The 27,078-nt window shown below is 38.9% G+C and overlaps 1 protein-coding gene across 3 annotated transcripts in view; it reads right to left on the bottom strand.

Annotated features, from left to right (window-relative positions):
* Positions 1-19,011, bottom strand: part of TPK1 (thiamin pyrophosphokinase 1) — a 347,881-nt gene extending 328,870 nt beyond the window's left edge. For all 3 annotated transcript variants that reach the window (XM_057733044.1, XM_057733046.1, XM_057733045.1), the window contains exons 1-2: positions 18,936-19,011; positions 18,495-18,553 (exon numbers count right to left, since the gene is read on the bottom strand). In XM_057733044.1, coding sequence (XP_057589027.1) covers positions 18,495-18,537 — 43 coding nt within the window. In that variant the 5' untranslated portion in view covers positions 18,538-18,553; positions 18,936-19,011. The remainder of the gene's footprint in view (positions 1-18,494; positions 18,554-18,935) is intronic.
* Positions 19,012-27,078: the final 8,067 nt, after the last annotated feature.

Raw genomic sequence — 27,078 nt, 5'->3', positions numbered from 1 at the left:
CCAAAAGCCAACACAGCAAGGATGGACAAGACAAAGAACAGGCTTCTCTCCCTATCAACAGAATTCCCCAGCTGCACCAGCCCTCAGCCACCTACATCCGGACCACTTAGCACTTGAGAAAAATAAACCCCTAACTGTTTAACCTACTATGAGGTGAGTTTTTCTATTACTTATGATCAAATATTCCTAACTGATACACTGTTTCCCAAAGAAAGGTGGCAGTGGTCTTACTGACCAGAATCAGAGCAAGTCCAAAGTGGTCCCAGAGAGAAGAGATACAGAGTTTGTGAAGGCTTTCATAGGAGAGAAATAAAACTACATCAGGCATCCCGCATGTACACATACAAAGTAAGTATTGCACAGTGCTTACGTGTAAGGCTCTGCAGCCAGACTTTGGAGTCTAAACCACGACTCTGCCACTTAGGAGATATGAGACCTTGGGTGAGACAGTCAACCTCTCCCTACCTGAGCATTCTCATCTCTAAAATGGGAATAACAGTGTATTCACCTTAAGAGTGGATTGTGAGAATAAACAAGAAGATTTATATATATATGGAGCTATTTTATATATGTATATATATAAAACTCTAGGAATGGCTTCTTGCACACAGTAAGCTCTCAGCAAATATTCCCAATCATCACCATCGTCTTTATGCTGACAGCACAAACACAAACAGCTATCATGCAGACACAAAGAGATAAAAAGGAGTAAGTATAGTTGATACAGCTCACACGGGGCTCAAATTGTGTGGTACAAATGAGCAGAAAATTCCTCCCAGAACTCGACCACCTTTGAAGTGTTCTTGTCTCAACTGAGTAGTTCTTCTGTGTCTGTCAATAGCTGCCATCAGCAACTCCAGCCCTTAGAGGCCATAAAAATGATTCGATTTCATAACAAGAAGATTGACTAAACATAAGCCATTTACACTTCAGAGAACAGCTGAAGGGCAAAAGTGTAATGTCAGACTTTATCTCAAGTATTGTTCTTACCTGGCAAGTGGAAACAATAACTCATCTCCTAGCAGTAATGGAAAGGGTGAATGTATGATTGATTCCAAGTATACCATACCAAGGTATGCATGATCCTTTCAGTTTTCTAATCTCACAAACCAATACACACTTCAGCTGAACCATTAGTTTCTATGAATGGCATTAGCATGAACCACCACATACCTGGGTTCCCTTCACATGAGTTGTTCTTGTTTTTTGTTTTTTTAAAAAATCAACAGGAATTACTGCAGGCACATGGCAACAGATCCACCGAAACAGGCAACACTCATTCAGGCAGGTGAGCTGATAACAGGCAATAGAGAACTCTGAAAAACCAAATGTTCCTATGATAACAGTAATTTGAGTCAAGAAAGAGCAGAAATTAAAGAGAGAAAGTATTGTATAGTCTTAAACAAAAACAGTATAAAGTTTCCATCAGGCTTCACAACTTACCTGGTTTTGAAAATTATAAAAGCCACTGGCACTAGACACCTGTAAATGTCCATCATCTCATTTTCCCCAGGCCTGCTCTATTCCAGATATTCCTATGTCAATGTTCCTAGCCTTTCAAGTCTGTCACAAACATAGCAGCTTCTTTTAACCATCATCCCTTGTATACCTCACCAATCCCAGATGCATCCTATCCTACTTGCAAATTTCAGAATTAAAATTTAAGCTTTAGAAAATTTATAAATTAAAAAATTTTAAACTTGGGGGCAAAACATTTTCAAAATTAACTGCAACACTGATTCAGAAGAAAAGTCACTTCTATAGTTTAAAGGTAATATTTAACACGTGGAGATCAAGCATAAAGTAATTAAAGTGCATAAAATTATATAACTGTTCCCTAAATATGAAGTTTTTGACCACTATATCCATTTCACCTTTTTAGAAAACAGTTGAGGAAATACAAATAGAAATCCAGATTGCCCTGGAGGTTCATTCACCTCCCTGCCTTCCCCCATTTCTGGATGTTTCCAAGGAGCTAGCCCAGCAGGTCAGAGTTAATCAGAGAACAGGCTCAGAAGAGCTGCCAAAGAAGCAAGGCTCCCACTTCCACCAACCAGAAATTCCTACTGTGACACAGTAGCCTAGAGATTTCAGCAAAGATGTGCAACATCATGGGGTGAAACTTCTCTCCTGGAGTCATTTCCAGGACACACCCCAGGCCAGATGTGCCTGTCTAAGCACCTCCTTGGGGGGATAAGAGCCTGTGGAATCACCTGTGCTCTGCTACTTCTCTGCTTGTATGTTTCTCCCCAGTAAACACTAGGTAGCAACTGCACTGTCTGGTGTAGTCTGGGGCAGGTGTGTCCCGCCCACTGTGCCCCTTCTCCTTCAAGGCCCTACGCTGATTTTCCAGATGTATTTTTACTTTTAAAGCTCACAGCCTGTGATAGATCATTTACAGATCAGGAAACTGAGTTCAAAGAAATTTAAAATTATTTACTTATTCACCTTTTAAATTAACAAGAGAAAAACATAACTGATGCTAAAGTGTAATTTTCCAAAAGTTTAAAAATATGAACTTCATGCAAATATAAAATGAATAATGCCAAACATATTCCACTCATTAATTAATGAGAGTAACAGTTCAACTCTGAATACAGATGCAGGATTACTGAAGGGAATTTGCTAATAGATGCAAAAATGGTGACTCCATTATAAGAAGGATTCAAGAAATGAGCACCAAAGTGCTCAGGGTGGCTCACTGAACTAACAGACACAGTGAGCAAACTATTATTTAGTTCTTTGGACTTAACTGCTTAATAAAAAGAACCATTAGACATTTCTTTCAGCCTAGTAGCACTATGAAAACATTACTGATATACTAAGAGTGCTGTACACAGAAAGAAAATTTAGAAATCTCTGCTACAGGGCAATAAAATATCAGGGGCTCTCTCTTCTTCAGAGGTTAAAGCAATCGTATCTCTACTGGATAAAAACTTTTTGCGTTACGATGGGTAAGAATCATCTGCACAACTATCAGTCACAACTTCTACAGAGTTGCCAAACAGCCCAGACAAAGAAAAAAATGAGTAAAAAGTATACACCCCAAATCTAGTCACTGGAGGGCCCACAAAGACAAGCCCAGCATTCCAGTGAAAACACACCAGGTAATCTCTTTTGCTCATTTTCAAATCCTGAACAAATTTTCCCAACTTAGATTACAGAAGGTAGTAACAGAAGTAAAGCAAAAATCATACAAGATGGGAGGGGAGCGGGGGCAGCTACAATCCAAGAGTATGTCCATCAGGAACTGCAGAGCACACACCACCAGCAAGGACGCACTGCCAGGGACACTCTGATACGCGGCTATTGGACACATAACGGTACAGCCTTCCTGGAAAGCCATTTGGTAACATGTACTAGAAACAGCAGGGACTCAGATCTCTGATTCTGTAATTCCACTCTCAGAATTTTTCCTTCAACATATAATGTGGACTAAGATATACTCTATCTCACATCATTAACTACAAAAATTATTTAAAGGAATGTGAAACTTAAGTAGATTTCCCAGCTTAAATATTCTTTCCAGAAGCCTTGAAAGTCCCAGATCCTTTCTGTGTGAGCCACTGAATACCTGGGATTTCCCCTATGATGTTTCTTAGCACACTTCCCTGTAACTTCTGATTTGTCGATGCATTCACCCTATTAGCCTATAATCTCCATGAAGGCCTGGACCATGTATTTCAATTGCATGGCTTTAGTATGACGCCACATGTATATAGCAGGCCCTCAAATGTTGGCTCAATGAATGAAATTATTATACAGCCTGAAATACATATATGTTTCCTCTGTGGAGGTGAAAAAATGAAGTATTAACAACATCAAAACAAAATTCTGTCAGAGAAAAGCCTCAAGTTATATCCCAGCTACACTCACTGACAGACCATCAGAATCACTTGCATATGTTTTGAAAAAACACGGACTGCCAACAAAGGGGATATGCTGGTGCAGAGAAGGAGACCACAGTGTTGCACTGAGGTGAGCCATTCTCCACCCCTGTGTATATGTCCCAAATACATGAACACACTATGCATTTCCACAGACAATAATACAGCTCAAAAGGAAACCACTGTATGCTATTAGCTTAAAGGAGGTTTGAATAATGATAAATATCATCCTTCAATGTGATGGAGACTTTTTTGTTTTGTTTTAATTACATTAAAAAGGAATCTGGTATGTTTCTTAGGTCACTGCTTCTCAAACTTTAAGGAGCATAAGACTCATGTAGGGGTCCTGTTAAAATGCAGATTTTTATTGTTGTCAGTCTAAAGTGGGGCCTGAGATTCTGCATTTCTCACAAGCCCCAGGGAACATCAATATCACTAGGATGGGGACTTCAATCTAAGTAGCAAGGTCTCATACAAAGAAATTTATAAATGTATAAAAGAAGGGTATGAAAAGCTCCATTCTCCTGTGATTTTTTTTTTTTTTTTTGGAATCCTAAAGCACTGACTATCTCCCCTCTGATGATTTATCAAAACCTTCCTGATCAGGATTCTCAATATCCTACAGATGTTACAATTTAAAATAATGGAAAACACAGAAATGAAAGAGGGGTCATCACTCTAGATTCCACAGAAATTAAAAGGATATTAAAGGAATAAAATGAACAATACCATGCCCACAAATTTTTGATAATCTAGATGAAATGGACCAATTCCTTGAAAGACATAGTCTGCCAACACTCACACAAGAAGAAATAAATGATCTGAATAGGTCTACATCTATTAAAGGAAGTGAATCAATAATAACCTTCCAAAACAGAAAACATGAGACCGAGATGGGTTCACTGGTGAATTCTACCAAACGTTTAAGGAGAAAAGTCACACCAGTTCTATACAATGTCTTTCACAGGATAGAAACAGAAGGAATACTTCCTAACTCATTCTGAGGCCACAATTACCGTAATGCTAAAACCAGACAAAGACATTACAAGAAAACTACAGACCAATATGTCTCATGACCATAGGTGCAAAAATCCTCAACAATATATTAGCAAACTGAATCTAAAAAAAGGTATGGAAAGACTTATAGACCACAACAAAATGGGATTTATTTCAGGTATACAAGACTGACTCAAAAATCAACTCATGTAATCCATCACATTAGCAGACTAAAAAAGAAAAGTAAGATGATCATTTCACTACATGCAGAAAAAACATTTGGAAAATCCAACACCCGTTCATTATAAAAAAAACCTCTCCGTTAAACTAGGAATAGAGGAGGACTTTCTCAGCTTGATACAGGCTATCTATGAAATACCTACAGCAAACATCACACTTAACAGTGAGATACTCAAAGCTTTCCCAGTGTGGTATCAGAGAAAATATTAGACAAATATATCAATGGAAAATAAAAGAGAGCCCAGAAATAGATATATACATATACTCTCACATATACAGTCAACTTATCTTCGTCAAGGGAGTAAAGGCAATACAATGGAGCAAAGATGGTCTCTTCATCAAATGGTTCTGGAATAAATGAACATATACACACAAAAATATGAATGTAGACACAGACCTTACAGCCTCCACAAAAACCAACTGAAAATGGATCAAAGACTCAAATGTAAAATACAAAACTATAAAATTACTAGGACATAAGAAGTAAACCTAGATGACCATGGTATGGTGATGCCTCCTTAGATACAGCACTAAAAGAACAATTCATAAAAGAAATAGTTGATAATCTGGTATTCCTTAAAATTAAAAACGTCTGCTCTCTGAAGGACAATGTTAAGATAATGAGAAGACCAGCCACAGACTGGGAGTAAATATTTTCAAAAGACGCATCTGATATAGGACTGTTTTTTTTAAATATACAATATAAAATACATTTATAACTCAACAATAAGAAAAACAACTCAATTAAAAAATGAGCCAAAGAGTGGGATGAATTGGGAGATTGGGATTGCCATATATACATTACTAATAAGAAAAAAAAATCAAACTGTACACTTTGAATACATGCAGTTTATTGTATGTTAATTTATATCTCAATAAAAGTTCTTAAAAAAAAAAAAAAGAGCCAAAGACCTTAACAAATACCTGACCAAACAAGTGATACATATGCCAAATGTATCACGTGTTTGAAAGATAATTGGGTAGTTTCTTACAAAACTAAACTTAATCTTACCATATGATCTGGCAATTGCATTCCTTGGTTTTCACCCAAAGGAGCTGAAAACTCATGTCCACACAGAAAACCTGCACGTGGATGTTTACAGCAACTTTATTTGTAACTGTCAAACAACCAAGAAGTCTTTCAGTAGGTGAAGGGATAAACTGTGATGTAGCCAGACCATGGAATATCACTCAGCGCTAAGAAGAACTGAGCTATCAAGCCATAAGACACAGAAGAACCTTAAATGCATACTAGTAGGTAAAAGAAGCCAATCTGAAAATTCCACATACTGCATGATTCCAACTATTATGACATTCTAAAAAAGGCTAAACTATAGAAAAAAAATAAAAAGATCGGGGCAGGGTAGGAAAATAGAGCACAGAGGATTTCTAGGGCAATGAAAATGCTCTGTATGCTTCTATAAGGATGGGTATATTTCATTACACATATGTCCAAATCCATAGAATGTACAACACCAAAGTGAACCCTAAGGTAAACTATGGACTTTGGGTGATTCTGTTCTATCACTTGTCAGTTCATCACCTGTAACGAATGTACCACTCTGTTGGGGGGTGCTGATAATGGGGGAGGCTATCTGTGCATGTGTAGGGGGGTCTGTGAGGACTCTAAACACCTTCTCAATTTTGTTGCAAACCTAAAACTGCCCTAAAAAAATAAAGTCTTTTAAAAACACGGAAAACAGGCTCTCGGTAAACATTCTTGAGAAGAACATCTGATTTTCCAGGAGTAGATCACGGATGCCTACTCTGGGATGGTGGATCTGAGATGTATGAAATGTAAGGACAATTGCTGGTATGTCTTCCACTGCCTAGAATAGTTCCTGGTATGTGGCAGTCACTCAAATAACTGTGGAACAAATGACTACAATATTTAGCCTGGAAAAAGAGAAAAAAAGAAGAAAAATCTGGTTAAGGTCTGTCAATATTTGAAGGCAATTAAGTAGAAAGCAAGTAAGTCTTCTGTATGATTTCAATTAGAAAATAAGAGAATTAAAGGTCAATTTTGGCTTATTTTAAGTATACATTTTTCACAGTTGACCAACAATAGGATGTATTTTCTCAGAAAGAGCTACCTAAACATATTTCAGCAAAAAAAGCCAGATAGCCAACTCAAAGGGGCCTTACCAAAGACATGCTTGCCCAAGGAACACTAAGGATTTCTAAGGTTGTCTCTCCAAGCACAGGATTCACTACTCACAGCATTTTTACTCACATTACGAATAAACTGCAAGAGCAGTTTTCCTACTTCGAAAAAGAAAAATAAAGTCGCCTCAACATAAACAGCAGCAATCGGACCAGGAGCCCAATTTATACAACTTACACATGACCTAAGAGTAAATCAAAAGCTTAAATTCTCTAAAGTCATAAAAACAAAAGAAACCATTCCATGGTGATAAATGAACACCTTCAAAGACAACAGTGTGATAAAGATACAGGAATATTCTCAGAATGAAATCCATTTGTTTGAGCATCTGTTTGCCACCTACAAAGAATAACTCTTTCTGATGGATTTAAACAAGAATAAAAGAGAATACAATTCATTTGAATGAGAATTTAAAGCACAAGCACACCTCATTTTCCTAGAGAACCTCCAAAGACATCTGGTGTTAATGTATCAAAAACCTCGGAAGATTTTTTTTTTTTTTTTGGTGTGATCAAGCTATAACATTCTAGCATTGCGAATATTAAAACTGACCCCACAGCTTCACTTGATATTTTCAACTGTTTTGTCTAAAAGAATAGTATTATTTCTGATAATGCTACAAAGGACCAATTTACAAGATTTTTTAAAATTAAGATTATTTTTAAACTCACTTTAGAAGCTTTCTTTTCAGAAAGCATGTAGCTATTAAAATGCTAATATGGAAAAGATGTGGGGGGGTGCTGCAGACTTAATACCACTAAAACAAAGGAAACTGATTCCAGATGATGTGGAAAAGATGGCTTCTAAAGTTAACGAGATATTACTTAAGGCAAAAGGAACAATTTGGCCATTAAGAATGAGGATGAACCAAACATTTCTGTCATCAAATATAATGAAACAAATTAAAAGAACAAAAATTAAGGCAAATATGAAAATCAAGTAAAATATAAGGAAAAAAACTACATCAAACACACAAAGTGTAGTTGTGACAGCAAAGTCTTAGTAAGTTAGAAATAAATTGAAGAGAATAAAAAGGAAATCCAACAATTATGAGTTATACACCAAGGAAAAGCATTGAGAGTCAAAGCAGCAAATTTCCCCTGAATATTCAAGAGACCTGATGACTACCTAAGCTGGATTTCTAATTGGGCAGGAGAATAAAGAGGATTAACCCTTGAAAAGGAAAAACCCACTAGTTTGTCTCTTGGATATCTTAGCTAGCCCTGTATAGCAAAGACACAACAATCCTTAAGCAGAAGCTTTAGCCTGAGGCCTATGGACCATCCACAAAGGGATGACAATTTCTTAAAAAAACAAACAAAAGAACCCTGCAAGTCTTCCAAGTTTCAAAGCAGGCATAGATAGCGCTTTAATTTAAACAACAAAAGCCATGTTGATATTAGGAAAAATAGACAGTCAGAAAACCCAGGTTGTAGTCCTACTCCAAGCTCTAATACCTGTCTCCAAAGGCTCTCCATGGAAAAGAAATATTCTATTCCCTGTGTATCAAGTTTATCCCAAAAGTATGAGTCTATGAGCTGGCCCTTGCTGACATGAATAAAAACGAAATATTTGACAAATTATCACAAACTAAATGTAAAGTATTTCTAATGAAAATTTAGCATCTAAATTGAGACTTGCTAGAAGTGTAAACATTGGAGCTTGAAGATTTAGTACAAAAAAGTCAACTACTGCATTAACAATTGCTTATTTCTCATTACATGTTAAAATTATATCATTTTAGACATGAGATTAAATTAAAGATAAAATTAAGTTCACCTGTTTTACCTTTTTAAAGAGGCCACTAGAAAATTTCTAAATGCATATGAAATTTAGATATTCAGGACGTGTTGAATGAATAGAGAAAATTTTGTATAGAAATACAAAACAGCAACAAAGACTGAAATTGACTCTTGTTAATTCATCTACCAGCTACATTGGGTTGGAGTGATATTAAAACCTCCCTTATCTGGCAATCATGAGAATTCTGAAATGTGGACCCAGTCAATTTTTTAAAAAGTTGAAAAGTTTACAGCTGAAAAAGTAAACTGACATAACCTGTTTGGGGATGAATTGTGTCCTCCACAAATTCCTATGCTGAAGTCCTAACCTCCAGTACATCAGAAAGTGACTGTATTTGGAAATAGGGCCTTTAAAGGGGTAATTAAGGTAAAATGAAGTCACGTGAGTGGGACTAATCCAATAGGAATGGTACACTTATAAGCATAGATTAAAAAACAGATGACACACACACCAAGGGGCCACATGTGAGGACACAGAGAAGGCAGTCATCTGCAAACCAAGGAGATGCCTCAGGAGAAGCCAAACCTGCCAACACCAGAGTCTTGGACTTCCAGCCTGAGAAGTGTAAGAAAATAAATTTGTTTAATCCACCCAATCTGTGGCACTTTGTTATGACAGCCCCAGTAAACTAATACACTGCTCCAGACACTTAAATTTTTCCAGTCAATGATTGCTTTTCACACTTCAAATTACAAACTCAGTACTTCAGTCACACTAGCTCAATGTTTTTGAATGCTCAATAACCACATAAACGAGTATCAAACATCCCAGGTCTAAAGAAGAGAACAAACCAGAAATTTCTAACACAAATGCTCAATTAGTTGGGGTATATATGACCAAGAAGCATCTTGCTACTATATATTGAAGAACTTTTCATCTGTAATTTAAAAATAAAGAATATGCAAATAACCCAGATCTATCTTTACATCATTCTTACAACCATTTGCTAAATAGAGATTAAAGAAGGGAGTTTACAGTGTAGGGCCATAGTTGGTACCAATGAATGTCATCATCAAGGGTTCTTGAGAGGTCTGTTGCTGCAAAATGCAGAGAAATATTGATTGATGCAGGTGGCCCGTATACATTTATATTACAAAGGAGTCAGAACTCTAGATAAACGTCACCCAGGGATCCCCAAATTAGCCTCTAGTAAATTGGGGGATGCTAACATCCATCTTCAGGTTTTACACTCCTTTTACGACCTGAATCAGGCATTTTCCATGGAAATTAAGTTCCAGAAATACAAGAGATGGCAGGAATACTATACTGAATGAGATATTCCCAGATTCATTTACACTTAACCATGAGGCATCAAAAAACTACGACCACGGACCTTCTCGGTGGCGCAGTGGTTAAGAATCTGCCTGTCAATGCAGGGGACACGGGTTCGAGCCCTGCTCTGGGAAGATTCCACATGCCACGGAGCAACTAAGCCCATGCACCACAACTATTGAGCTAGTGTGCCGCTACTACTGAAGCCCACGTGCCTAGAGCCCGTGCTCCACAAGAGAAGCCAATACGGGCTTCCTAGGTGGTGCATTGGTTAAGAATCCGCCTGCCAATGCAGAGGACATGGGTTTGATCCCTGCTCCAGGAAGATCCCACATGCCACGGAGCAAGTAAGCCCGTGTGCCAAAAAAAAAAAAAAAAAAAAGAGACGCCAATACAATGAGGAGCCCGCGCACCACAATGAAGAGTAGCCCCCATTCACAGCAACTAGAGAAAGCCTGTGTGCAGCAATGAAGCCCCAACACAACCAATAGATAAATAAAATGAATTTTTTTAAAAATCACTTCAAATAAAAAACTATGACCATTATTAATAATTTTATGCATGTAAAAAGTAATAAATTCAACAAGCATGGAAGAAAAATACAGAATTCAGGAAACAGAATAGTTCTGGTAGCCCTAACCGAACACATTTACTAAAGTAAGTAGCTATCTCCTTTGAGAATTAATTAGAAAAATGAAGGGATTTCAGAATTTAATAATCAACATAATTATAGTTCATCTACTACAAAGCATTTTACATATGCCTTGACTCTTCGTAAACTTGCTTTTTATACTTTATAGTAGCTTAAATTTGACCAAGGAGTTCATGTTTATATATATTCCTACTTTCCATAAAGAAACTAAGGCTCTACAAAATTGAGTGACATGCCTGAGGTCACAAAACGAGTGAAGAGGATGCCTAAAACTCAAACCTGGACTTCTAGTTCCAAAACTTTATTCTAAGGTTTCACCCTGTTGAAGCATTAAAATTATGCCCAGCACACAGTGTTATGTAAACGTTAGTTGTTACAAAAATGTATAATATAATTACACTGACTTGATCAAGTGTGTGTTCATAATACTTAAAATGGTAACTTGATTCATAATAAACCTCAACAATGGTAATTCAGTTCGGAAGAAATAACTCCCACGAGCATTATGGTCACTGGAATCTTTTTAAAATTTAAATGTATATAATCTTTTTACAAAGAAATGTAGAGTGACAGATAAAAGGCTTTCTGGCATACATTTATGATGAAATTATGTGGGGAAAATAAAATGGAACTTTTGAACTGGAGTTTATCATATATATTTCTAAATGAATAATGGTGATGATTCATACCAAACTGCTATATTTTTTATTCCATCAGGTCAACTTAAGAGGGATATAAAAGCTTTATTTAAGATGTCAACCCTCAATGGTAAGGGGGGTTTAAAATGTGAGGGACAACTGTGCTAGATTTAAAAAGACTGAACCTTGCTGGGCTCTGTGGCGCAATGGATAGCGCACTGGACTTCTAAAAAGACTGAACCAAATGCATAGGTAGTCCTAGTTTGGAATAAGCACCTGGAGAAGTTATTTTGAGAAGGAGAAAATTTTAATATGGTTGGGTATTAAATACTATGAAATTTGACATGAAAAAGTAGAGTTATAAGCTGAATGAAGCAACTTACAGTATGTTCCCATTTTAATTTAAAAATACCTGTGTGTTTATACATAGCAAATATCTGGGATATTAATATGAATATACACACACCAAATGTACAAAAACATGGAGATAATACTGGTAATCTCTGAGAGGCTGAAATATGGCATTATTTCATTTTTGTTTATTCATATCTCAACTTTTTATAACGCATATGTACTGTGCTGTAAAAGTATATAAAAATGTTGAAATACCAGTATTTTTAGTAAGCTAGAAATTAAAACCTCTGTAATTGTTTGCTCTGTCATAAGTTTGTGAAATAAGCACATGCAAAATAATGATTCTGAGGATGGTTTTACTCTTCACTTTTATTTTAGCTACAAAGTGTTTAAAATAAACTTTACTTTCAAACATATGGAGTTCTAAATATAAAGCTTCATAATAAAAACCGAAATGATCACAGACACTGAAGCCAAAAAAAAAAAAAATCCAGGTTTAAGAATATTTTGAAAACGCACCTACATTTACAGAGTTTAAAATAGCAATAGTATGTATGCCCTTACTAGTTAAATATTACTCTTTATTTATTTATTTATTTTCTTGGCCTGTGCCATGCGGCATGCAGGATCTTAGTTCCCCGCCAGGGACCAAACCCATGCCCCCTGCAGTGGAAGCACAGAATCATATTACACCTTAACTTAAAAAAAACTTTAGATAAAAAGAAGGCAATAAACAAAATAACTAAAATGTCTGCATTCTCACTATACATCAGTGTTAAATGCTTTGCAGATACTCTTTAATGTTCATAACTCTCCTCAATGTCATTCTATTTCACTGATGAGAGAAACCAAGACTTAAAGAACTATGTATCCAGAATACAAAAAGGAACTCCTACTTGGCAATCATTATGCAATACGTAAATGTATCAAATCAAAAGCAATATGACATTATGTACCAATTATATATCTCAATTTAAAAAAACCTACAAATTAAATTTTTAAAAAAATCAAAGACAATCCAATAGAAAAATGACAAGAATGGCCAACACCAAAAACTCAACAAATAATAAATGCTGGAGAGGGTGTGGAGAAAAGAGAACCCTCCTACACTGTTAGTGGGAATGTATATTGGTGCAGCCACTATGGAGGACAGTATGGAGTTTCCTTAAAAAACTAAAAGTAGAGTTAACATATGATCCAGCAATCCCACTCCTGGGCATACATCCGCAAACGAAGAAAACTCTAATTCGAAAAGATACACACACCCCAATGTTCACAGCAGCACTATTTACAGTAACCAACACATGGAAGAAACCTACACGACCATCTCGACAGATGAATGGATAAAGAAGATGGGGGGGGGGGTGTACATATACACATACACAACAGAATAGTACTCAGCCATTAAAAAAAACAGTGGACATAAAAAAACCAACAAAGACCTACTGTATAGCACAGTGAACTCCGCTCAATGTTATGTAACAACCTAAATGGGAAAAGAATTTGAAAAAGAACAGATATATATGTATAACAATCACTTTGCTGTACACCTGTAGCTAACACAACATTGTTAATCAACTATACTCCAATATAAAATAAAAACTTAAAAAAAAATGAAAATGCCATTTGCAGCAACATGGATGGACCTAGAGATGATCATACTAAGTGAAGTCAGACAGACAAGTATATCATGATATCACTTCTGTGGAATCTAAAAATAATGATACAAAGGAACTTATTTACAAAACAGAAACAGACTCACAGACATAGAAAACAAATTTATGGTTACCAAAGGGGAGGGGGGGATAAATTAGGGATTTGGATTAATAGATACACACTATTATACATAAAATAAACAACAAAGACCAAACACGGGGAACTATATTCAATATCTTGTAATAACCTATAATGGAAAAGAATTTGGAAAAGAATATATATAGATACAGCTATAGATATATGTATAACTGAATCACTTTGCTACACACCTGAAACATTATAAAGCAACTATACTAAAAAAAGGAAAAAAGAAAAAGAAAAATGGCAAGACACATCAACATTTCACAAACGAAATGCAAACAACCAATAAACAAGTGACAAGGTCAGCATTCTGCCCTAAGGGAAATGCAAATTAAAATCACAGAGCTTCCTCTACACACCCATGGGAATGGCTAAAACTTTAGAATAACAATTATAGATGACATTCCAAGTGATGAATGTAGCATGAGCTAAGGCAAAAGTATTGAAGCTCCAATAAATGTTCACAGAAGTAAATAGTGGGGAGTTCGGCTTGGCTTGGACACAGAGAGGTAAGTGATTAAAAAAAAAAAAAAGAATTCTGGAAAAGTGGTTAAGAATCAGATTGTGAAGCCCCTTTAAGGTCAGGATAAGGACTTTAACCTGTGTGTGATTAGCAATGCTGAACCATGACATGGATGACACAATTTAAGTGTGTTTTAAGGTATATAAAGGCTGCTTTGTATAAAATGTTTCAAAGGCTGGAGGACACAGAAACTTTCAAAAGCTTTCTATCTCCTACCTGCAATAAATTTCTCTAACCTCCACAATTTGGTTTTACCCTCACTGCTCAACCACTCTTCCAAAACCTCCACCTGTTCTCTCCAACCTTCTTTGTTCCTCGCTTGCCACCAGATGAACTGAATTGGTTCATGACAGATACAGCACTAAGCTTTCACTCAAGGAAGGTCCAGCACGCCTGCAATGCTCTCTGCTTCCCCCAGACCTCTCACAATTTAAATCCAGTGCTGGGACTTCCCTGGTAGCTCAGTAGTTAAGAATCCACCTGCCAATGCAGGGAACATGGGTTCAATCCCTGGTCCGGGAAGATCCCACATGCTGTGGAGCAACTAAGCCCGTGCACCACAACTGCTTAGCCTGTGCTCTAGAGCCCATGAGCCACAACTACGGAGCCCACGTGCCTAGAGCCCATGCTCCACAATGAGAAGACATTGCACTGAGAAGCCTGCACACCATGCACTGCAACACAGAGAGCAGCCCCCACTCACTGCAACTACAGAAAGCCTGTGCACAGCAACAAAGACCCAACGCAGCCAAAAATAAAAATAAATCTCAAATAAATAAATCCATTCCTTTTCCAGATGCCCACTTGACCTCTGTCCATCCCATGATTCTCTGCCTACTCCAGCCTGCCCTCATCTCCTCCTCCTCCCCTGTCCCTACGCGTCCTCTGTGGGTCCTATCATACATCGTTCAACATCTACCTAGAATCTGTCTTGTTTTGTTCTCAATTCCGACAAGACTATAAGCTCCTGGATAGGAGGGATCACATGTGTACCCCGCACAGCACCTAGTATCAGAGGACACACACTAGTGAGCTATCAGTTCCTCTAAATAACAGAAATGCAAACATACCCTTTGATCCAGTAATTCCATTTCTGGAAATTTATCCTACTGATAAACTCACATAAATATGCAAAAATAATATGATCAAAGATATGCATTATAGATTATAAGAAGAAAAACTAGAAATAACCTAAATGTCTATTAAGAAAGACTAGTTCCTTTGTGTCTATACTGCCCAATAAAAAAACAAAGTAAAACTTGGGGTATCTACACATATGGACCACCACAGAGAAGTATGTGAAAAAAGCTGCAAGAAAAGAGGACAAAATAGGTCATATATATATATAATATATATATACATACACACACACAATTTAGAAAAACACATTTTAGAATAACAATCTCTGCTAAGTAGGAGACTTTTCCATGCAGTGTTAAAAACAACAGGCCCAAAATGGAGTCATTTATGCTAAATGCCACATCACCAAACCCAGACTTGATACTTAACCCAATTACGTAGTTTCAGCTCTCCCAAAAATGGAATCTTAAACCAGCCAATCAGGAATCACCCTATCAGCACTAGTGAAGTAATCTGCTCTACAGACCCTTACCATCCCCTAAAGGAAAGTGACCTTGCAGAACCAATCTACTTTTTGCTAGCCTAACTTCCTTGTTCCTGCCCCCTTCTGCCTATAAAGTCTTTCATTTTGCACAGCTCCTCCAAACTCCTTTCTGTCTGCTAGATTGCATGCTGCCCAGTACATGAACTGTTGAATAATCGTTGAATAAGATTTGTAATATTTACTCACTTGAATTGGTTTTTTAACATTGGAAACACTTCTATTTTGTTAAAAAAAAAAAAAAAAAGATGCACAATGTTTGTGATAAAAGAAAATTGATATATTTTCACCCACTGCTCCAAGAGTAATTTACAAAACAATTTATAAATCCACTTTATTTAAAACGAGTAGTAACATACTACACGAAAATAAATATTTAGAACATGTCACCCTAATAATACTTATTTCTAGAAGAGGGATTACAGGAAACTTTCACATTCTAGGTTAGTCAGTCGTCTTCCTTAAATAACCATTTAGTTACAAAAAACGATTAAAAAATACATATTTCCCTGAGCTAGTGATCATCCCAGAGATGAGCATTTTGGTCCACCCATCAATCAGTTAGTCTGAAGAGAACCAGTTTGTCAGGCTGCCTGCTATACTGAATCTGGGTAAGCATTACAGACACATCATGCCTAAAAATTAAATTCACAGAAGTTACTAATACAAAAACTACCTCTCTGCTAGAAAGTATTAAATGTCTATTTGATGAAAGGAATATCTCTAAATGTAAAGTTAACCTCAAATATTTATCAAATTATTGATACTCTCAGAGGCCAGGCATTGCAAAGACCCCTCATAATACACTGTTCTGTTTTTAAGCATCTCTCATTTATCTAGAGTCAAACTTGCAGCAAACCTGTGTTTCTAGGCCAATGTTTTAGATGAGATAGGAATCTCTACATAGTTTTACCCTTAGGAACAAGAGGAAGAAACTAGGAGAACCACTAAATCCCAAAGATCTCCTTAAAGGAGTTAGGGATTCTGCCTGGTAGATCTGTGCTTCATAGAGGGTATCAAGCTCTTGACAGTTCCCCTACATGCCCTGCCCCAGCACGGAGCTTACACGTCTGAGTTGACGAGTCACGGCCTCCTTCCTAAGCCTTTGATAAAACACAGAGGGAGCAGAACTGCCCATCTTTCCTACTATTTCCTACTTTTCTATTGCTCCAGGCCTTTTCCATCTTAGCACTGACCCTGAGAGACAACCACGTTGGCCTTTACTACCGAATCTAATAGCTTACTGCTATTCAAGCTAAGTGCTTACATGTTTTACAACTCATTTATACTCACAACCCTGCAAAATATTCCTATTTTATAGGTGAACAAAACTGCAATATAACCAGCAAAGCTAAGATTTAAACCCAGAGATAGTGTTGCCTCACTCCAACCTTTACTATAGAGCACTATCGCTATGACGTACCACTTTAAATCTAGAAAATGCTAGAAATCTCCCGTCAGTAAAGTGCCTAGGTTTAATAACAAATGTGAACGTCAACAGGCCACCTGCATCCAATGTTTACTATTGGAGATGCTGTTGGTCCTACTGCCGCTGAGAACTATGAAATTTTATTTGCAAAATGTTTGTTTGCCGGTGCTTTTCTTAACTTGTGAAAAGCTGTTTACAGTTACCCAACCTCTTAACTAAGTCAAACATCCGGGTTTAGATTTCAGTTCCATTACTACCTGTAAAATGATATAAAGTATATAAATACAACTTAGCACAGCGAATGACTGGAGAGTACGGAGTCAGTGTTCCCTGCTGTTATTAATTATCCTCAGACTGTTTTACCATAAAAAGTCCCAAGATGTGGGAAAACTGACAAGTTCAAATTTAAACCTCCCCCACCAAAAAACTCGTGAATTCATAAGTTTACAGAAAACTTTAAACATTAAAAAGCTATGGATTCTATTTAAACTGATGAACTAGAGGTTCTACACGACACAAACACGATAAAAACTGGTAAAGTTTAATATGAAATTCGCACACAAGTCAGTTACTACACACTAATGAATGCAACTAACAATTAGCTTCGAAAAACTTTCTTCCATCTACCTCCATGTGAATTACAATGACGTCACACTTTAATAAAGATGCTTGAGTATTACATCTTTGAAGCACTTTTTATGGGGTAACCTCAGGCGTTTTCAATCGATTACAAATGGCTAGACCATGATGAAGGCAATAAAGACTGATCTTTACCCCTCTGGCGTCTTCTGTTCTGCTGTGTTATAGATTAGCTCAAGGCGGTTGTTAGGAGCCTAAGGGCTCACGTTACACGTAAGGCTTAGTCTTCTCCAGGTGAAGGGCATACATCATCATTTAGCCCTCGCAACGACTCTATCCGGCAGGGGCTGAAAACTACCCTCATTTTTTTTCAGATGAGGAAACTGAGGCACAAGAGAGGCTCACATGCCTAAATGGAGGAAACCTGAGGCCGACTGGAAGCTACTCTGGGTCTGGAGTGCAGCCCTCTGAACCGCGTCAGGGCTCTGGGGGGGAAGCCCATCCATGTCCCTGTAAAGCGTGTTAAAGAGATACAGTACCAGCGGGAAGCAGGGGTTCCAACGGGGTAATGGCATGCTCCATAACGGACTACGGGTCTCTGCATTCAAAACATAAAAACGCCACATTAGAACGTGCCCCAGCTAATCAAACGGCGCGCGAAACCGTCGGCACACGTGCTCCGCGGCGGCGCACCACGGAGCCAGCCGCGCTCGCGGCGCGCGGGCCCGGGCACGCCTGGCGGGGCGGCGGCGGGGATGCGGGAGGCCCGAGGCCCGCGGGGCTCCCGGGCGCGCGGGGCGAGGCGTGCGCGCGCGCGACGCCTGCCTCGACGGGGCTGCCCCGTCCCGCCTCTCCCCGCGGCGCCGTCACCCTCCGGGGGCCGGAGGAGCCGAGGGAGCCAGGGCCGCGAGGGGCAGCAGCAGCAGGAGCCGCCTCCACCCCGGGCCGCGGACGGCGCGCCGGGCTGCGGTCGCACTTACACAATGGCGGGTGGAGCCCCCGGCGAGCGGAGCGCAGACTGCGGGAGCGAGGGCGATCGACCGCTCGGCGCTCGGCTGAGGAGCCTCGGCGGCGCGCGGCCCCGAGCGCAGATTTAAGGCAACGGCGCTCGAGGCGGCCCCACCTCCTTCCGGGGGCGGGAGGCGCGTGAGGACCGCGAGCCGCCGTGGGTGCGGGAGCCGGGCCGACAGTCCGCGGCGCCGCCGCCTTCCTCGCGCGCCGCCCTCTTCTTGGCAAGTTCTGCCCTGGAGCCGTCGCTGGTGTCTCTGCCGAGCGCTCGTCATTGCACTTCGCCGTGGAGGCCGCTACTGATTCCTAACCGAGCGTTAAGTTCCCCGTCACGCTTCATCAGTTTCGCATCAGAGCCAAGCAAACGTCCCAAGTTATCCAGAGCCTTCCCCCCCCCCCCCCCACCCAGGTCCTCATTCTTTTTGATCTCTCGCTTGCCGGTTGTGTAGTTAAGGAGCACGCCCTCGTTAAAGTGGTCACTTGGTTGCCACGATCAGAATGTGTTTTCGTTGGCAGGAACTTGAAGCTGCTTATTTGCAGCTTCGCTCGCGACAACACTCTCAAGGTGAAGAGATGATTCTGTGGCCACTCAGCCTTTTCCAAGGCCCAGCAAGACAGAGCTCTAGACTTGGACTCCCTGGGCTTTCCCTTTTCCAGGCTAAACTCTTGTTCTTCAGAGGTTCTTCCAGGACATGATTTTCAGTCTCCACCACCATGGTTCCCATCCTCTGTACTTAATGTTGTTGGTAAATTGTGGTTCTGACAGCTGGTGAGAACCGCGCAACTGCCAGCAACTGCCAGCACGTGACAACTCGTGTAAACCCCTGCACTAAGAGGGTTAGTGCAAACTCTATCACGGTTTCTACCAGCATAAGGCGGGTTCCTAGGCCACACATCTATTAAAATGCCTCCCTGAGAAAGTTCTAGCCAACATCTGATGACAGGCCCCTGACCTCCCAAGGGCTTGCAATTGTGAATACGTATCAAAACTCAGACGTGTCGCTCTCAAAGACCTGAGAGCCGTTCCCTGCAAAGGCAGTCATCAGAAAGAGCAGGGCCTCTATCTCCCAGTCTCCGTGGGAGGATAGACTCCTCACTCCGCAGCTGCCATCTAGCAAAGGAGGCTGGTCTAATCACCTTTATACTGACCGACCGTTTGCAATTTTTCATTTCTCTAACTCTACTGAGCACCCACTCTTCCTTTCCCCACCACCGCCTCGTCCTCCCTTTAAAACTTCCAGTCGCCTCTGCACAAATAGGAATGGAGCTCAGATCTTTCTCCACTGTCAGTAGTTACTAAATAAAATCTGCTTTCAGCACTTCAAGTAATACCCAACTGTGTTCATCCTGGACACTGGACACAATGTTCCAGGAGTGATCCAACTGTGGAAAAGCACAACATTGCTTATGTTAACTTTTTCAGCTGCCTGATCAAATAGAACTTGCAGGTGTTTTTTCACATTCAACACTGTTACGCCAAGTGTACATGTATCTCATAGTCAATTTTAGAGTTATTGTAAAGTTAAATATTATGACTGTCATCACAGTTGCAGTAGGCTGGGCATTTCAACTATGTCACTTACCAACTATGGGACTTGGAACTCTACTTCAGTTTCCTTGAAGAGGAAAGTTAGAAACTTACACTCAGCTGAAAACAACTCCATGCTTGTTTTGCTTTGTGAAATATGCTTGCTGCTCCAAGAAAAACAGGATGACCTAACAATTCAATGTAACTTTAAGATGTTTTGCTAAAAAATGGAATGTTCTGCACCTGCTCTTGTAAGTTTCTGTTTGGAAACTTCCATGCTCTGTAAACATGTGCACTATAGAAGTAAAGCTCACCTTGAGTTCGGGGCCCAGAACTTTGGAGCATTAGCTAGTCTGGTGCTGCTGGCCTAATAAACCTGAGTTCTCCAACCCTCGGAGTGTGGTGCTTGGTTTCTTGATGGACTGATTTCTGCAACATCCTCAGACATAAAATGGGGAACATGTTGCCTACTTTGAAAGGGTTCTGCAAGGGAAATGGAGCAGGACCCTATGGTCCTTCCTCCCCATGTCCTCTGCCTGCCTTTTGCCTGTGGAAAAACTTTAGCCAAAGAACAAGTTAATCAGGGAACTGAGAAAATGAAGAAGCAAAGGAAAGCAGTCAAACAGGACAAAATGATAATAGCTTAGTCATTAAGCAAAGTCAAGGATCTTTAGTTCCTTCTCAAGGGCTATAGATAATATTCTGAGCCATGTCCTGTGAGCTGTCTTGTAGATACTGAAACCCCCAGTAGATGGAAGAAGTTAACTACGTGATGACCAGACTGTAGCCACGACATAAGCTGACACAATTCCAAGAAATGGGAACAAACCAACCCTGGAACTGAAGAGTAACTGTACTTAAAACAATCGAGATGACATTGGCCAGACCACCACTTGACTAATTTCAAGATGACTCTCAGAGCTGACTGTTCTGTTTCTCACGTAGCCCCCGCCCTCTGTCTATAAAAGCTCTTGCCCACTGATTATCGGGGGCAGGGTAGTCAGCCTTTGGACAGGAGTCTGCCCCTCCTGCCGTTGCCAGCATCTGAAATAAAGCAAACTTTCCTTTCTGCCAACCTTGGCTCTTTATTGGCTTTTGAGCAGTGAACAGCTGGACCCCACTTCCATTAACATAAGGGTCAAATAACTTGGTGTGGATAAACACTTGGGTGGGTGTCTAACACATATAGGTTTGCAACAAACATTTGTCCCTCTCCATCAATATGATATCTCACTTTCACCTATGACATCCCTTATTGTATTTGTAGCACACATCCTTGCAAAGTTTTTATGTGTAATCTAGCTGAAGTTTCTCCCAAAGTCACCACCAAAGAAAATGGAAATATTAACCACAATAAATTTCAAAAGCCCACATGTTTCAAGATGCCATAAGTGAAACTAAAAGACAACAAACTGGAGGTGGATGGAGACTGTGCTCGTGAGACAAATGGTTGCTAAATCTATAGCGGTAAAAAGCAAACAGACCAGTAAAACGATGACCAAGGATGTTACCAAGTCCGAACTCATACGGCTTGCCCCACGACAGACCAATAAATTGAGAGATGAGTTGTTGGGCAAGGAATAGCGACTTCATTCAGAAAGTCAGCCAACCGAGAAGATGGTTGACTAGTGTCCCAAAGAACCATTTGTCTGGGTTTGGATGCTAGTTTCTTTTATAGAACAAAGAGAGAGGTGAGGAGGTAAAGTAAAAAAGGTGATACGTTGTTGTAAATATTTCCTGGTTCCAGCCAGACTCTGAAGGGTATGTGTTAGTTTCTTCTTTCCTGCAGCCATTCACAGATGGGCCTGGTCAGGATGTTTCCCATGAGCTAAATAAAAGTATTTTAGCTTAAGGCTCAGGCACAGGGAAGCAGGGTTCCAGGAGAAGGGCCATTATGTATACTTTAACCTATAGGCAACATCGCTTTAGTGATTAACTTGTAGCAAAAGCAATAGAATACAAAGGTTAAAGTAAAAGAAATAGATCCAATATGGAGTCAGATTTGTTCTTCTCTATTACAAGGATATATACAGGCAAATTACAGAAGGTATTCAAATGGCAAATAATGTGAAAAACACAGCATCACTAGCATTCAGAGAAGCAGATTTGAACAATGAGAGAAATTTACTTGCCAAGTTGGCAATAATATTTTAAATAAGCATACAAATTTACATTTATTGAGTAATTATTATGTTCCAGTCTCTGTGTTGAGGTCTTTGTATTTTATTTAATTACCCTAAAATGTAGGCTCCAAAAGAACAAGGACCAGTTTTTACTTGTTCACTTTTGAATCCTCACACTCGGGCACAGTTGCTGGCAAAAAGTAAGCAATCAATGAGTACTTATTGAAAGTTTCCAATGAAATTGTTTACAGTAGCCTAGAATGCTTCTTTTCCAGTTCTTCTCACAGCTGACGCATCCATCCAGCCTCAGCACAAAACTGACTTCCTTCCCCTGGTTACTTTTTATTTCCTCTAGGCTTGTGTGTTTTCCTGCAGAGCTATACTCACAATCTGTAGTTACTTAACTTGCTTGTTCATTTGTTTGTGATTTTTCTCCCCCTGTTAGAGCAAGAGCTTCCTAAGAGCAGGAACCATATGTGTTTTGTTCATTGCTATTTCTCCAGGCAAACAAGATACCTCACCCATAATAAAGGTTCAATAAATGTTTGCTAAATTGATTAATAAGTGGTGGGAAAAATTAAAAAATTACAGTGCATCATATCAGAAATTATTAAAAAGAATAAACTGAATCAGTATGCCCTCACGTAGAAAAATGTCTATGACAGAGTAAATTTTATAAATGCATAGGGGTAGGAAAAATCCTACCTATAGTTTTTAAATGTATTTGAATACCCATGCAAAGAGAATTGTTAAAAATGACCTCTAAGATAAAGGGATGGAGTAGGTAGAAGACAGTAGACTTAGGGAAGTATCACTTTTTATTTTATATATGTTTCTATTTTATTATTTAATATTTTTGAAATATGCACATTAAAGAAATGTAAGGTTGTGAAAATGTATATTAAAAGGAAATTAATGGCCATTATTGTTAATCCTTGTCATATTTTGAGCTTCCAGCAGAAGGAACACACATACATACACAGTATAATTTTCAGAGGAGAAATTCTGTAGCTTCAACCAAATTTTCAATGGATCCTATGATCCTCCAACGCTCCATGGGGTAGGAAGGAACCTCTCGTTATAGGTTATGCGTTTTTCTCCAAGATGCAAAGATGGCCCTCCCATCTCCCTCCCCCAACTGTCTCCCACTCTGCCCCCATTTTCTTGAACAGGTGGGGTTCAAAATACATGTTGTTCCAAAGATTTTATAATAAATTTCTGGAGTGAAATAAGTTTTTAAAATACTACACACTGTTACCCCCTTCCTTTGAGATTTATAGCACATTATCCATCTTTAAACATCTCAAGAAGACCAGAAGTAGAGAAGCTGTTTATCTCCAAACCCAGAATATCTCAAAGACATTGGAGCATGAAACACTGTTTTCTTGGCATGTCTTTTAAAATCTTGCAGAACAGTGTTGCTCCAAACAACTGTAGGGGGAAAGCTATGAGAGGCTACTTCAACAGCTGTTCTCCCTACTCCTGCCACTAAGCAGTCTTGGAATTTCTGGTCTTTAAGCAACTCTACCAGCTCATCTACTTCATTTTTTGTTCAGAAAATCAAATCATTCTCTCAACTTCAAAATGCATGTCTATTCTGATCTCACTATAACAGCTCAAGCAGTATTTCTAGCTGCCTTTAGGACATTTCCACTTAAATATTTCACCATTACCTCTGATTCAAGTGGCTAAAAGTAAAATCATTAATTTATTCCTCCTCCCAGTCTCTATTTCTTTCCTTAGCATCATTATTCTTCTGCACTCCTTCATAAATAACTTTAATATGCCTTTTCTTTCATTCCATAAACTCAGTGAGGTGCCAACTTCTGTTCTATTGATCGCTTATTTCAGCCTGTTGAGGTCAATATGGATCAAGAGTCAATCATGCTTGTCATTTCCTCTCTACTATCAATCAAAATCTTCATTATTTTAAAGCCTATCTAAAAAGTATCATCTTCTCTGAAGTCTTCCATGAGATTCACTCAGGCCTCTTACAATTAATCTCACTTTGCTCTGTAAGCTCATTACATTCTTTTGTGCTTCTTTTATAGCCCTGTCTTTTATAGCCCTTTTATAGCTCCATGGTCTGATATAGTATGGTTCATTTTAAATATATGCCACCTCGTGGTCCCAGAAGGCTGCTTGAGCTCCAGCCTTCACTTATACATTTCAAGCATTAGAAAGGAGGAAGGGCAAAGAAGATACACCACCTGCCTTATAAAAAGATGTGAAAGACAAAACACACTGACAGTTAAGGAGATCATTTTATCCAGGCTACTGCAATAAGGAGCACACCCTAGGTCCTAAGATCCACTGTGTGGTTTTGCTTTAGATGTTTATAGGGAGGCATAGACCAGTCTCAGCTGGGGTGATTTGCAGTTGGGGTCATTTTTGCAATCAGGAGAAACCTCAGTCAGCTGAACAGGAAATGTTTATCTCTGTGTTTGGCTACTTTCAAGCAGACAAACATTTCTAATATCAGCTAATCATTCATGAGACAAAGAACATGGAGCTGAATACACCTGGAACTAATATAATGTCAGTTATATCTCATTTGAGAAAAAAAAAAAGGAATGGGGAGTTGGAAGGACTGTGTCTGGCCTCCTCAGAGGTTCAAGCAAAAATGAGAGACATCTGAGTTTCATGGGAGTCTTGACAAATTGTGGATGGGAGTCTTACTTAAGTCGTAAGGGGAAGGATAGTTCTTTGAGGTAATCCTTTTCCTGGAACACAGAAGGGTAAGGGCGGACAGGGCTCAGAAAACAAGGGGGTGGGGAATTTCTTAGCCATCACTGTTTTCCCAGAGCAGAGGCTCAGATCAAGTTCAGCATTTTAAAGGTTTCCCGAAAGTGTCACACAATGCTTTTGTCTAAACATAATTGTCTGGTAGCACTTAATCACATGGCTCCATCTCTCTGTAAGGGAGGCTGGGAAGTGTAATCACCTAGATGAGATGCAGTAGGGCCAGAAAAAAAATGAGTGCGACTACTAAACAGGTAAAGGGAAACAGATGTTTAGAGCGAACTAGCCAACTAGCATATCCCTCACCAGGCTGTGTAATATCTGCTGCACTTCTCCACCCTCGCATCTGTCCAATCTAGTCCTCATGTGGTAGCCAAAACTCCCTTTTTAAATTGTAAAACTGATCATGTCCCTGCTTGCTTAAAACTCATCAGCTGATTTAAGAATAAAATCCAAACTGAAGAAGGTCCTGAATAATCTGGACTCTTCCTATGTCCAACTTTATCTTATGTCATTCTTCTCCTCACATACTTGCTTTTGTTGTGTTTTTTAAACAGAACAAGTCCCTTCTATTTCTTTTTCTCTCTCCTAGAATGCTCATCCCCTGACGCCAAGTTCTTCATATAATTGGCTCATTCCCAGCTCAAATGTTACCTCTTCAAAGAAGCCTACCTGGATTTTCCTTTTTAAAATTACCTCCCCTACTTACTCTCAATCTTAAACATTATTTCTCTTATTTAGAACGCTTATCTTGTATGTTCTAATCTTTTCCATGATGAGGCAGGGACTTGGTGTGATCTGTTCACTGCTATATTCTGAGTGTCAAACACTACATGGTATATAGTAATCACTCATTATGTATACATATACTACATATATAAAAATTATGTTAAAAACTAGCCCTGTTTTGAAAAACTAAAAACAAAGTTAACATATGACCCAGCAATCCCACTACTGGGCATATACCCAAAGAACACCATAATGCAAAAAGACACATGCACTCCAATGTTCATGGCAGCACTATTTACAATAGTCAGGACATGGAAGCAACCTAAATGTCCATCAACAGATGAATGGATAAAAAAGATGTGGTAGTATGTAGAATGGAATATTACTTAGCTGTAAAAAGGAAAAAAATTGGGACAGTTGTAGAGTCATGGATGGACCTAGAGACTGTCATGCAAAGAGAAGTGAGAAAGAAAAATAAATATCGTATATTAATACATATATGTGGAATATAGAAAAATGGTACAAATCAACTGGTTTGCAAGGCAGAAATAGAGACACAGATGTAGAGAACAAATATATGGACACCAAGTGGGGAAAGTGGAGGGGAGGGGTTGGGGTGGAATGAATTGGGGGATTGGGATTGCCATATATACATTACTAATAAGAGAAAAAAAATATCAAATTGTGTGCTTTAAATATATGCAGTTTATTGTATGTCAATTGTATCTCAATAAAAGTTCTTAAAGAAAAAAAACTAGCCCTGTTTTAAGACTTATAAACAATAAAAAAATAAAATTAAGAATCCCCAAATAAATCTAATAAATTTAATGCATACTTTTCAAAATAACAAGATTTTTACGGAATTTTACAAACTGATTTGTAAGTATGCCAGGAGAAGAATAACATTTTTGAAAAAAAAAAGAGGTCAATAAGAAGAGACTCTTCTGCTAGATGTAGAAAAATATATATCACCACAGTAATTTTAAAAAGGTT

Source organism: Hippopotamus amphibius, chromosome 4 (assembly GCF_030028045.1).
Source record: "Hippopotamus amphibius kiboko isolate mHipAmp2 chromosome 4, mHipAmp2.hap2, whole genome shotgun sequence".
NCBI lineage: Eukaryota > Metazoa > Chordata > Mammalia > Artiodactyla > Hippopotamidae > Hippopotamus > Hippopotamus amphibius.
The sequence above is the reverse complement of the archived record's forward strand: the minus strand, read 5'-3'. Positions and strand labels throughout refer to the sequence as shown.